Source organism: Vipera ursinii (assembly GCF_947247035.1).
Source record: "Vipera ursinii genome assembly, chromosome: 3".
In the NCBI taxonomy this organism is placed as follows: Eukaryota; Metazoa; Chordata; class Lepidosauria; order Squamata; family Viperidae; genus Vipera; species Vipera ursinii.
The window spans coordinates 60,889,782-60,903,947 of record NC_139516.1 but is presented as its reverse complement, the minus strand read 5'-3'; the positions used below and the strand labels follow the sequence as shown (position 1 = coordinate 60,903,947).

The 14,166-nt window shown below is 34.1% G+C and overlaps 1 protein-coding gene across 1 annotated transcript in view; it reads right to left on the bottom strand.

The window, feature by feature from the left end:
* Positions 1 to 13,852, bottom strand: part of ELAVL4 (ELAV like RNA binding protein 4) — a gene marked incomplete at its 3' end in the record, with an annotated part of 93,187 nt that extends 79,335 nt beyond the window's left edge. Inside the window, exon 1 of the mRNA XM_083359624.1 lies at positions 13,668 to 13,852. Coding sequence (XP_083215750.1) covers positions 13,668 to 13,784 — 117 coding nt within the window. The 5' untranslated portion in view covers positions 13,785 to 13,852. The remainder of the gene's footprint in view (positions 1 to 13,667) is intronic.
* Between the last annotated feature and the right edge of the window lie 314 nt (positions 13,853 to 14,166).

The window sequence follows — 14,166 nt, the reverse complement described above, 5'->3', positions numbered from 1 at the left end:
CGAACCCTAGTTCAGGGACTACCTATCAACTAGACCAGGGGTGTCAAACTGCCGGCCCATGGGCCAGATGCGTCATGTGTAAGCTGCGCCCACCCCATTGCCAGCAATGGCAAAACTGTCCCAATATGTTGTGCAACGTCACGTGATGTCGCAAGTTTGACATGTCTGAACTAGACCCTCATATTTCAGGAAAGTGATAACATTTTATTGCTTCATTAAAAACTAGTTTATTTTTTGTAACCAGGAAATAAAAGATATATCCTACTTTGAAAAAGAATATGATCCACAGAGAGAGAATTCTGAACTACGGAGACATCACAAGGAGAAAAAAGGTACAGTGTACAAGCTATGGTTTTCTAAATGTATCTAAATACTGGGAATGAATACTGAACATCAGAAAATAAGAAGGAAAAAAAATATGCCTTTCAATAAAATTGTTAAGAATTTACTGGGTTCCAAGAGAAACAAACTATTCAATATCTGATGAAGAAATACCTAATACTCCTAATTCTAGGAGTAATACTCCTAGAAATACTAATAATTTGGACATTAAATAGCAAAGACCAAGAATACTTGGAGAAGATCCTATGTTTGGAAAAATATAAATTAATTAAAAGAAGGGTTGTAATTTCAAAACACTATATCTCATGACACAAAAACAACCATATAAGAACTCAAAGAAATAATGATGGACATACTATCCTGGCAAACTGATGCTCATTGTGTCACTCATAACACAACACCCAACACCTAATGAACATCATAACAAATCCCACCTGGTCGCATATTGACATGGGAATAGGGTTCCATTCTTGAGTTAACTGAAGTGTAAACTCATTTGTGGATAAGCTGATGCTCAACTTTTTAACCAAAATACTATGAAAAAGGTGCCATCAGTCGCTAAGCTAACCCTCATCGTTTTCATTGTTTTATTTTTCACAGTGGACTTTTCAATGGATGCCTTTTCCATGGTATTTTGGTTACAATTTGAGGGTCAGTTTATCTGGAATTGCTTATCCCTGAGTATATATGGGATAAATGGGTACTTTTAAAAAGTGTTACCATCCATATTGGTGTACACACACACACACACACACACACACACACACACCAAACTCAAATGGGGGGCTGTATTTAGCAGTTACAATTCTTGGCTTAATTGCAATTATTGTTTTGTACCAGCCTGCTACCGGCCCTGCAGAAAAAGCAGGGACAACCCCTTTACAAATGGCAAGAGGCTGGAATAAAGCCTGCCAAATTTATTAACATAAAACAGACACCAACCATGAAACAGGAACTATTCAAGCGGTTGCCTTCAGCAAACCAGCCCTCCCACACATTCCCCTTTTATACAGTTCAGGGCGTGGCTTCTCTCTGCCTCCTTCCGAGGTGCCCCATTGCCTTCCTGTTTACTCCTGATTGACTGCCTCCTGCGTCGGGCGTCCTTGAACAGGGCCAGTTGTGGGTCATCTTCATCCACGCTGTCAGGCTCACACAGATGGGTCTCCGTCGTGACCAGGTAGGAGAGGCCTGGCTGAGGGCTCTGCGGAGCCTCAAGGCCATCATCAGCAAGCTCTTCAACACCCCCCTCCTCCTCCTCTGAGTCGTCCGACCCAACTGCCAAACCCACAGGCTGACCCTGAATCACAACAATTATATACAGTATATATCTGTGGAAATTCTCAAGTCATCCAGGTCATAGTTGTCTCAAAGGGGTTTTTTCAAAAGGCAACTGGACGGTTTTTCCTTGAGGAAGAATAGCAATAGCACTAAGTCTTATACACTACTTCAATCCCATCTTTATTATTTTCACAAATAATTCAAGGTGGCAAACATATCCAACCCACCTTCCTTCTCCTATTTTCCCCAAACAACCACCTTATGAGGTGGGTTGGGCTGACAGAGAATGACTGGCCCCAAGCCAATCCATTTGGCTTTCATGACTAAGGCAGGATTTGGCAGAACTTCAGCTCAGTCTACCGCTTTCTAGCACAGTTCCTTAACCACTGACTAGACCAAACTGGTGCATAAATAAAGAAATTAATAAACAAAAAAGCAACAAAGTAAGGACTTGAGAAAATAGGTTAACTCAATAAATTCAATTTGCATAGCAAAGCTAACAATGAATGGAAGCAGATATAAAGATTCCATAAAAGCAATCCTTGTGCATCCATTATACTTTTTCTCTCAATTTTTCTTCTACGGTTCCAGTTTTCCTACAACTTTTGGTTTGGATCTGACAACCTGGCCCAGTCAAAAAACTTGATCTTAATATCCTTGCTTCTTTGAAACCCTGCACCAATGAGTGCTTTGGGATAAAACCAAAACACAATAAAACAAAATCCTTCTAATTTGTTCACTGCTGAATTCAACCCCAATTTCCACTAAAATTTGCCACCTAAAACTTGCCAGCAGGTAGTTTATTTTGCTATAAAAGCACACTGCTATTATGTAGGCTAGCAATCAGAAAGTCCTATTAGCATGGATAGATGTGAACTTCTCAGGAAGAGATAAAATTAGTGCATCAGCGTAAAACCCTTTTTGATTCTATAGGTAAAGCAACAGTGATCTATGGAATAGGTATGGCTTAAAGATAATTAGTTTAGCAAACTTCTAAATTCAAGGTCAAACAACAAAAAGGATTTAGAGCAGACATGTCAAACTCATGTCGTCATGTGACATCATGCAATGAATCGGGACTTTTTCCCCATTGCTGGCAATGGGGTGGGCACAGTTTCAGCATGATGCATCCGGCCCATGGGCCGGCAGTTTGACATGCCTAATTTAGAGGAACAATGAAGCTTTATAATTGTTACTTTGTCCCTTTCTAGAGATAAAATGCAACAATAGGTTGTATTTTCCTAAATAAGCAGGTTGTTAATCTACATGAATTTATTTATAGTTTGCATATGAATAAAATATTTCACTGCTGTAAAATACACATTTGTAACAATACACAAAAAATCAAATAAACATTATAAGTGATTACTGATATTGATGCAAATATTTATATTAGAAATAAAATCTTCCAATATATTTTCATTTTTAAGAACTCCTAAATATGTACATGAAATTACATATCAATGTTAACAATACTAATTTTAATACTGAAATATTAAAAGTTCACATAATCAAAGCAAATACTTAATTCTGAAGGAATTGAACTGCTATAAGTTTAAAAGATTAATTTCAGATAAATTGCATGCACATTTTATAGAATTGAAGTACATTGCAAAGACAACTATATATAGTTTCTTCCATATTTGAAATTCTGTCCTATCAGGATTTCAGTTAATAAAATAGGGAATAACTTCTGTTTAGATAATTGCTGAATGTCAGTGTTATAAAAGATTATGATGCTGCACACCATAAAATAAATAAAAATATAAAACATGAAAACTATATTTTGGCTAGAGACAATCAGAAACAAAATAATTCATTTATTGTCCATTTCTCTGGTTTATACATTTTATTTCAGTAAGAGAGATAAGGACTGTAGCAAGAAAAATGCAGGGAGATTCAGTGCCACTATATGCCACTTTCATCAGCTAAGAAGTAGCTCAAGCCTACTCTATGCATGCAGAATGTGACTTTAAGAGTCCTTTTTATTAGTTCAGAATATGGGTTGGCAAGAGGTCACCTCCCACCCATTGTGGATGCTTCCTGCATGTACATGTGGAGTGAATTTGCCTAGAACTGGCCTTACACGTTGTATATTATTACAGGCAGTGGTGGGATTCAGCCAGTTTGCACCAGTTTGGCAGAAATGATAGCTAATTTTTTGCTGCCCAGGCCCAGAATGGACTTCCGGAAGTGGCATATCCACAGAGAGAACTGGTTATTCACATATTTGAATCCCACCACTGATTACAGGTAATTATCAACTTACAAGTTTGTTTAGTTCTAAGTTACAATGGCACAGAAAAAAATGATTTATGACCATTTTTCACATTTACTACCATTGCACCATCCCCATGGTCACATGATCAAAACTCAGACACTTGGCAACTGACTCATATTTATGACAGTTGCAGTGTCCTGGGGTCATGTGATTTCTGACAAGCAAAGTCAATGGGGAATCTGGATTTACTTAACAACTGTAATGATTCACTTAACAACAGTTGTAGGAAAGGTCGTAAAATGAGGCAAAATTCACTTAAATGTCTGCTTAGCAACAGAAATTTTGGGCTCAACTGTGGTCGTAAGACAAGGACTACCTGTATTTTCAGGAAATTCTGTTTTATTTTTCTGTGAAAGAATGCATATTCCTTCACTTGATTTTTGTTGCATACATATGACAATATTAGAAATCAAACTGAAACTGTAAAACTATGGTTAAAACCCCCACCATTTTTCATTAATCTATTGATTACACTGCTAATTCACAATTCATCCATCCACATCTAACTAAATTTGAATAAGAACAAACATAGTGAAAACTTAAGTTCTGTTTTCCATTTCATGAAATATTAAACCCACAAATCGTATCTAGGATTAGAACAGAGAGATATTAAAATATGTTCATTTTTCAGATTGATATATACCATGGTTTTCTGACTGTTCAAACTGGATGTCCAGTCATTAATTACACTTTTTTCAGTATAAGGAGATAATACTGAAATAATACTGGCTTTTTTAAAAAAACTATTTTAAAATCATATGATATCGGTCAGAACTGTATTATTTTCCTTGATGGTCAAAGCTGTTTCAATTAGTACATGTATATCAGTACATCAATTGTGTTGATCTGTCCAATAGTGAATTACATAGAATAGCTGCTCTGAGAGCAAAGAAAAAAAAGGCGTTTTCATTTAATAATAAGTCTCATATGCAACATATTTCTAAACAAGTACTGCTTAGCATATGCCTGACATGTATTAGTAAAAAGCCTCTATATTTGTGCAAGCAATCATCAGAAATAATACTCAGTACACATTTATGCAGAAGTGTAAGCCAATCAGGAGACCAGTGTAACACAAAAAATATGTGTAACCTTAAAGTTGGCTTTATTTTAGGACAGAGCATTTGAAAACAAATGTTCACACAACACATGGAAGCAAGTACAAATAACACATATAAGCAGAATGATCTCAAAAAATTGTAGATAAATTAGATGTGAATTTTTAACAATTGCTTTTAATTCTTTTGGTGTTATATGATGCTTGTGGGTAGAGTATATATTCCAATCTGTACACGTCCCCCCATAATTCATAAATCCAATTTTCAATGCAATGGGAATGGAAAGTGTAGTTATCTGAAGTATCCTTAAATAGTAGATAGTTAATTTAAAAGCAATATTGATAGTCATGTTATTCTTTGTACGTGCATTTGATTCTTTCACATCACAATTACTGGTGAAAATAATTCAGTAATTTCATTTTATATGGTTTCACCTTCTTTCTCGCCATTTTACTTTTTATTTTTCACCTTAGCTCATTTGGTATTTGATCATTTTAAAATAACCTGAATATTGAAACAGATTTTGGTAAAGATTACTGAAGGTGCCAGTGGGAATTTTTCTCTAAAGGAATTAAAATTAATATTACAGATCTATAGGTGAACATATTTGTTTTCACATTGTTTTGACTAAAATATTCTTCAAATATCAAAGTCAATGAGACTTAATGCTATGCTTGTGTTATATATCATTCTTAATTATCACGATACTAGCATTTATAAAAGAACATTTGTGCTTTCCACGAACACTAGAAGTGCTATAATTTGATTTGGGGAAAAAACCTTTCTGGAACTATTTATTTTATAATGTATATGACCTGAAATTGTTGAAAAAATGATACTTTAAAAGCTCATCTTTCATATAATCAAATACATTTGTGTTTTAGCCACATGCAATTAGACCTAGAATAAATTTGGGGGGGGGGGGTAGGGTAAGGTTTGGAGAAATTGTAATTTTTATTCCTAGTCTTTAAAAATAGACAAAAATAAAATGTTGTACAGAAGATTAAGAAAAATCTTACCCCTTATTTATCACTTTGGAGAGTCTGTTATAGCTGAGTTTAGTAAGTACTAAGCCTGATAGTGAAGGGTATTTCAGTGAAACTGGTTTGATAATTTTCAGACACAACTTTTAAGATAAACATGCTCTGAAACTTTTCAGAATTTTTTTTTATAAAGGGCAGACAAATGTCAAAATCTCTAAGCAGAGTGAAGTATTCTGATTGCTAAAGTACAAATGAAGTAACTATTTCATTCAAAGATTTTCTAATTTCCCAATACTGGAATATTTTGGACAATATCTGATCAAAAAGGAGTAATAAAAGAGAGCAGTGTCTAAATGCTATGTTAATCACAAACAATTATACCTAAGGCACTGTAATTTAAGCTCTCTGTCAACAGGAAATGTTCGACTGGTATCACAGTCCTGCATTAAAACTCATACTTAAGCGCACACAAAAAAAGGCTTTGCATGGATTTTCCTTGAAGCCTTACAAATGATTATACAATTTCCATATTTATTTGCATTACCGTCAAAGAAGAACTTCCTTTTTATTATCAAAACTGAAATATCACCTGAAACACTATACTGCAGTAATACCAAATTTAATGCTCCTAATTACATAGATATGTACATGCCCATTGAATTCTTTTAGTTATATAAGATGATTTTAAATTAAAATACCTCTTAAGAAGCCTGGCCATAGACATCTCATTTGTACATCATAATAGGGGACTAGCCATTGCATTCACCTTACCAACAAAGGAGCACTTCAGGATTATACATATTTCCTGATCACAAATCCAGGCAAAGCCAGATTTGCACAGTGTTTCTAAAACAAACACAAATAAAAAACACAGAACCTTTAGTTGACCTTATTTCACTAACATTCTCACTGCCTTTTTATCCAAATTAATTTGGACTTTCTCCTTTTCAAAATTTGCCAGCTCTGAGATTACTACCTTATATTAAAAAGTTCTATTAATGGACAGGTATTATCTCAGTTTCCTCTTTATTTCTTACAAGATCCTATAGGCATAAACTGTGCATTAGGTAAAGCAATCTACCCTAGTTATTAAATAAAATGAATTGCCTTACTTTTAATGAATATATGGTTGCAGAACCATTAGTTCCAATTAATATGAAATATATCCTTTCGATATATAACATGGCTTTTTCATTAAAAAAAGCCAATGCATTTACATTATATTGCCAAAATGTTTTACAAATCATTGTTTTTTGTTTCCTCAAGGTATCATTTAAAGGGAAGGGGTAAATAATACTCTTTTAATATAAAAAAAGCAAAAGCTTCACACACATTTCTAACGCAAGTCAAAATTCATTGTTCTCTTTTTCATGGACTAATCAATTTTAGTTCTTCATTTTTATCTTTTATTTTTCCCTAATAGCTAAGTTAATCAATTTATGCCATAATATATAAATGTCCCTGATTTCTTTGCAGCTAGTGACCTATAAAAATCTTTAGCTCCCAAAAGTGTTTTGCAGATTAAATAAGATAAATATAAACATGCGATAGATACATTTGAGTATCACTGGCATGACCAGTGCATAGTAAATGAACGCATTTTTTTAAAAAAACTTTTTTCTTATGATAATGTAGGACTGGTACCTTCTAAAAAGTGGTAAAATATATTCAACAATATATATTTTTTTAGATTACAGAATTGTATTTTATGCAGCTTTGTTTTAAAAGACAATCCAGTGTACTGAGATTTATTCAACTAAATGACAGAAATACAAATGTGCACAGGTTCACATACATACACACAGAGGTATGCACACCCCACTCAGTCTTCTAATATCTCTGAGAGGAGAGTCGGAGGAGAAGCAGAAGATGGATAATTTCCTTTCCAAAACATACTGGCCAATTTTACGGAAATTGATCCCATTAACGATTCAGCCCAGCATATTATTTCTAACAGCATTTTCTCCCCCTAAACCCCAATGACATTGAAAAAAATACTGCATTGCAGTATTTGCCAGTGTATTAGAGGGTATTCTGTCAGATGCCCCAAAGTCAAAGGCGTATAATAACATAGTAAATGCTATACAATAAGGAAAACGAGAGACTCCATGCTAAACATGTATATTTAATAATTCCAAGTATATTCAGTGTAGCTCAACCATTATGTTGTTCAAGATCTGCATGAAATGCCAGAATTAGCCACTAGTTACTTTATGAGTTGTCCTGATAACCTAGAACCATAACCTCTCCACAAGCCAAGCAAAAAGAAGACACAGTGCAACATACGGAGCAACTCCTCACAACAATAATACCACACTAAGTATTTCTAAGTTTGAAAAGCATAATTCATGGAGACCACAGTATGGAAAAAGAAATGAAAATTACTCAGGATCTATATAAGGCATCCAAAGAGTAAAAACTATCTAGCAAAGTTCAAGTTTGATTTTCAGTGCTATTGCATATGAGGAACTGAATATAACCATGCCATTCCTTTGAAGCTATTTATTTTTTAGTATCTTTTTAAAAATAATTTACCAATAGAGGTTTATTTGATTCTTCTTTAATTTAATAGAGCTCAATAACAGTAATACACATACAAAAAATGGGGGGGGGTCGCAGGGGGAAGGAGAAATAAACCAAAGAAAGGATGTTTGCCCAGTAATAAGAGCATCTCTCTACGTATATGTTCCAACTTCATTAGTTAAATATAGAATAGTAGGAAGAATTTCCTGTTTATACATCCACACTATCCATTACTATTACAATTTCAGCCTTTTCAGTTTTTCAATAAATGTCATAGTGCTATAATAATCGTAAATAATACATTAATTTTACACAAATTTTCTTACATTAAGAGACTTCATAGGGTTTTATGTATTGAAGAATCTCTTTCTGCATACTATCCAGAACCTATCTGTATTATATTAATTTCTGGACAGTTGAATATATGACATCTTGGGATTAGGAGAGTAAAAGAGGAAAAACAAACTCTGGAAACTTTTGCCATTAGATATAAAAGGGAAAAAAAAGAGAGAGAGAGAGAGAGAAAGAAGCAATACGGACAATAATAAAACAATAGAACTGCTTGCTGCAACTATTCAGAGATGAATGTGGTGAGGAAGGTGCTAGATAATTTAAATGCAGTATGAAAAATTAAAATATTTATAGGCATTTCTATAAAAAAGTATCAGATTACATACACAGAATCTCCGTAACTTGCCTTTTTTACAGAGAAAGCCAAATCTCTTCTTCAATGAAAACTGAAGAAGCATTATTCTTCAGAACAGTTTTAAAATAATGTGAATTTTGCATATTTTACAAATTTTAGCATTTCTACTTAAGTCCATCTTGCATGTTTAGGATATACCAAGTGAAAGGTGAAATTTGCCAAGTCTAACCAGTGCGACATAATTTAGTGATATAAAAATTAAATAAAATAGAAACAATTTAATAATAAACTATCCTGTACATAAATACAGTACATAAATAAGGAGAACTATACTTTTCTTTATGCGATAATTCAGCTACAAACCCATGGCATTTCATACCACATATAAATAACTGTACTTTCATATATTTTCTATACTCATGAATAAGTTTCTGTACTGTTCTGAACTGACATTTAATGAATAATTTGAGAATGAATTTGCAGTTTCATTCAGCATCTCTGTTTACGATGTACCATTTCCTATCATCAATGTATATATTCATGCATACAGAACTTATATCAATAATAAACAGCCCCCACCCTCAGAAAAAGAATGTTGAAAAAGAACGGATAGTATGTTAAGATACGTGTTTGTGTGGCTCCATATGTATGAGTTGATTATACTTATATATCTGTATATACCAATTTTAAAAGAGAAAAATTGAATGCTTATTCATATAGAAAAATTAAAGTTGTGGCTGCCACAAAGAACAGCAAAGATAATTGAGGTAGACCCAGAATTTGTTTTTTTCAGTGTTTGCAGTATTCCCACATGACTGCCACCTGCTCCCCCACTCAGCTTCCCCTATCCTCGTTTCCCGGGCAACCTTTCACTGGCTTTTCCTCCAGCTATCGCTTTCAGTTCGGCTGCTCAGTCTAATCTTATTTGTTTTACACCCATCAAAACAAGCAGCTAGACAAAGAAAATCCTACAAGAATAGGCAAAAGACCATAGCTTTGTTTCTGAGTTTATAATAAATATTCGGGGGGGGGGGGCAGGGGTGCCTGTAAGATATTTAATTTGAACAAAAGTAGGAGGGATGAGGTGAATGTTAATGCTTCTTTCTTCTACTCTTTCCTCCATCCTCATGATCTGCTTCATTCTGCCAAGACTTAAAAGTCTACATTTGATCTAGACATTTTGCACAATCTGTAAGAACAGCAGTAACAGCAAGAAAGGGTGTGGGAGCAGGGGGGGGAAATCAGACAGTTTTGTATTTTTTTTAGCAAAAGAATATGCTAAAAATAGAAATACTACTATCATATTAATGGATTTAACTTCCTTCCACAGAAAAGAAAGCACTCTTGTTTCACAACAGCCATAGGATTCCAAGGAAACAGTCCAAGTAGTCATTAGATTCCTGTTCAACTTGTGTAGCACAAATGAAGATTAAAGGGCATCATATGCTGAGCATATAGTACAAAGACACTGTGGCTGTCAGCAGCGATCAACCCGATGCCTGCTTACGAAATGAAGCACTCAATGCCATGACACTCATCTGTATTTATACAATAGTTGCACATACACATTACATGCCCAGGTGCCCTCATTAAAAACCAAAATAGCCTATAATTTTATTTATAGTTCACAATCTGCTATCCTAAGCAAGCACAATTCACAAGCAGCACAAAGCCTCAAAGCAATGTGTTCCTAGCATTCACTTACCATTTTCAAGCCATTCCACTCCATCTGTGATCACAAAGATGGACCCTTACAGCCCCTCACCGTGTCAAAAGCAAAAAGAATGTTATGTAAAAGCTGACATTCCTTCTTACAGAACTCCTGCCCAACGATACAACACATCGGCATATACTAGGCGCTGGTACACATACAAGCCGCCTCCTCTTTTTATGAGGTCACGACAGGAAACTCTTTGAAATACAATATGCAGCATTTATTGAAGCTCCTATAAATCATTATCTTTTTTTAAAAAAAATACCGTGTCTACTGCGCAATACACCAAACCAAAACAGTATCTGTTTCAAGGCACTACCTCTCTATATAATTTCTTTTTGAAGGATTCCATTTTGCATATGTATTACCCGCATGTGAATGTGGGAAATTTTACCACCCAGCCCCCTCCTTCAGCATTTCTGTTGCCCAATGCAATCTTAGGTATATTTAAAGCAAAAACTATAACCAGCATTATCAGGTAAAAACACACCATTACTAGCTTTTATTAAAAGCTCAGCAAGTATTTACATATGTGAAAAAGAAAAAAAAAGCAGTGAAATGACAGGAGAAAGACATTTAACAAGCAAACCAAGGAGAGCAAACTAAACTAATGTGATAACACAGACTGATGAAAACGCAGACTTGTGGAAAGGGATATATTCTATACACAAATTATGAAAGACAAATTTTAAAAACTACTAATACCTACCATAACCATTCTTAATGGCAAATAATGGGTCTTGCAAGGCTTCAATTCCTCTAAAGATCTGATATGGTTTCAGGGAATTAAATGCTTTATTGTATCTTTTTTTAAAAAAAATCCACAAAATATACAGGACAGATGTATGATGCAGCAAAAGGAAGAAAACCAAAACCCAAGCACTGTGCCTTAAGCCCCCTGAATTTAGAATGTAGATAGCAACTGAATAGAGCCTTGATGAAATTGGCTAGCAGCTTCTTCTTTTTACATCCATTTATGGGACCATCTGTCAGCTGAAAGCGAGATGCGATTGGCTAGGGAAACTAAAGGAGGCGTTGCAACATCAGGTGCTATTGAAATTAGCTATTGCCAGATTGACAATGTTAATGATTTGGTGACCTCTACAACAACAGAGACCAGATTTCTGAACTGCAGCTTGTGTCTAGTAATTAAGGGACAGTTGAAGAACATTACAAATGCATGGATTTTGCCCACACCTCCCCACACATGCACAGAGGGGAAATTCAGGCCACACCTAGAGTATGAACATCCTGACCTGCAGATGTTATACCTCAATCATGTTTCAAATTCAATATACCTCTTAAACCCAGACTGTTTTAGCCACATTAAAATTCCAGACAAATGCATACTTAATTTTGTTTCCAGACTCAAATGTGAAAAAACTTACTGTCCATTGTAATTATATTACTCATTAGTTTACTAAATTCCTGACTTACATTAACTATATCAGATATAGAAATAACAGTTTAAATATTTAATAAATGACAATTATAATAAATGTTGCTATGTATTTCATAAAGGCAGCGTGCTTATATAGAAAATGAAAATGTTATTTTAATGAGGTATAACTGTTCTGATGTAAGACTAAAAGTAAAAATGATCTTGACACATAAACTTTAGTTATTTTAAAGTCCAGCTACACTTAGAATTGCAAGATATATATAATCAAATTTGATGTATTAAAAATTGCTTTCATCAGATTAATCTATATGGTCCCCCTATGAATATATCTCTTACGTTATTAATTAGAATGCACTCAAATTAACTGGGTTCAACAATTCTTTACAAAATGTATGCTCTGTAAATTCGTTTTAAAAATATAAATTGAACACTACCTGAAGTAACATTTAATGCAAAAAGCAATTTTTCCATAGATTAAAGCAAAAGATTAGCATGGACTACATTATAAGTTTATATTCCATTGAAATCCCAGTATTTTTATAGTAATAATAAAAAAATAAAAATGCAGACAGGAGTTTTCAAAGAATTGTGGTACCCCTCCTGAAAAATGAAGAAATTAATGTAATATTTATGAATAGCTTAAATAACTGCTAGCTTGCATTACCTTCTTTTACAGATTTAATTTTGATTGTTTCTTTTAAATAAAAGATAATTAACTGAACATTTTCAAAACTGAAAATTCAATATATACAAATGAATACAATATATACAAATTCAAGGTCATAATGAGATGCATCCCAATTGTAAGACTATATGTTCACAGAGGAAGTTTCATTTGTAATGCTAATCTTAAATTAAAGCTTCACTGAGAGGTTAACAAAATTAAAAGGGGAATTAAGAATTTTCAACCTTTCCTCCACATCAGCAGACTTCTTTAGGCACTGAATAATGATTTAGGACATGAAGAAGATCCAGCTTTTTGTCTGAAAAAGTCAGCAATAGTAGAAAGTATAAAAAAAAATAACTGCCCAATATAAAAAAACACCCCATATATTCCATGTATTGTACATTATCATCCAAAAACTAGACAAAGAAAATGGTATGATAAAAATAAACCTAAAGAAAACAAGAAAAAATGTACAAGTGTCTATAGAGGCCTCTCATTAAAGACACAGGCATTATTCTATTGTTGGGGGAGGAATCCATCCTATTAGCAGATTTCCAATAGGTCTATTCATCTTTCAGGATGAGGGGCTGCCTACTGCATGATGAACAGGACATAATTTGTAAAGATACAAATTTTCTCTAAAATCTTTTAAGCATCAATAAAAAAGCTATTATTTCATGCAAGCACCCTCCCCGCAAACTGGATTCAAAATGCTGCTAATCCATTTTCAAAATAAAATGAAACAGCACTGCTCCCCCCCCTTTCTTTCTTACCATAAATGAGCAGTTTCTGGACTCATTAATGACAGTTTCCCTTAAAAGAAGTGATCTCATAGCACTGTGTCCCTCACCACCATGCATACATCCTAAAGATTGCGGGTATCTTAACATCAGGAACCGCCAGCAAGCTTTCTCATACACAGCCCAGATGGACTATACTTGAAGCCAATTCAGCGTTAATAACTACCTACTCTGTGCCTTACGTGGTATAATGTCCTAGGCAACAGCAGCTGATTAAAACCACAAATAAAAGACAATCCTGCTATCCAAAATGATTGAAGGGACTATCCTTAAAAATAAAGCGAAGGATGATATCTATTTTTTTTGTTCTTTTCTTTTAAATTTCAGTTTGAGGATGGAATCCTTTCTAAGCAAATGGAGAAGGAAAAAGAAAAAGAAAATACTGCCCAGAAGATGTGACAAAATATTACCTCATTATTTAACAAAGCAGCACTAAGCGTCCTGGTGATTTCAAACATCTTGCCACAGATTT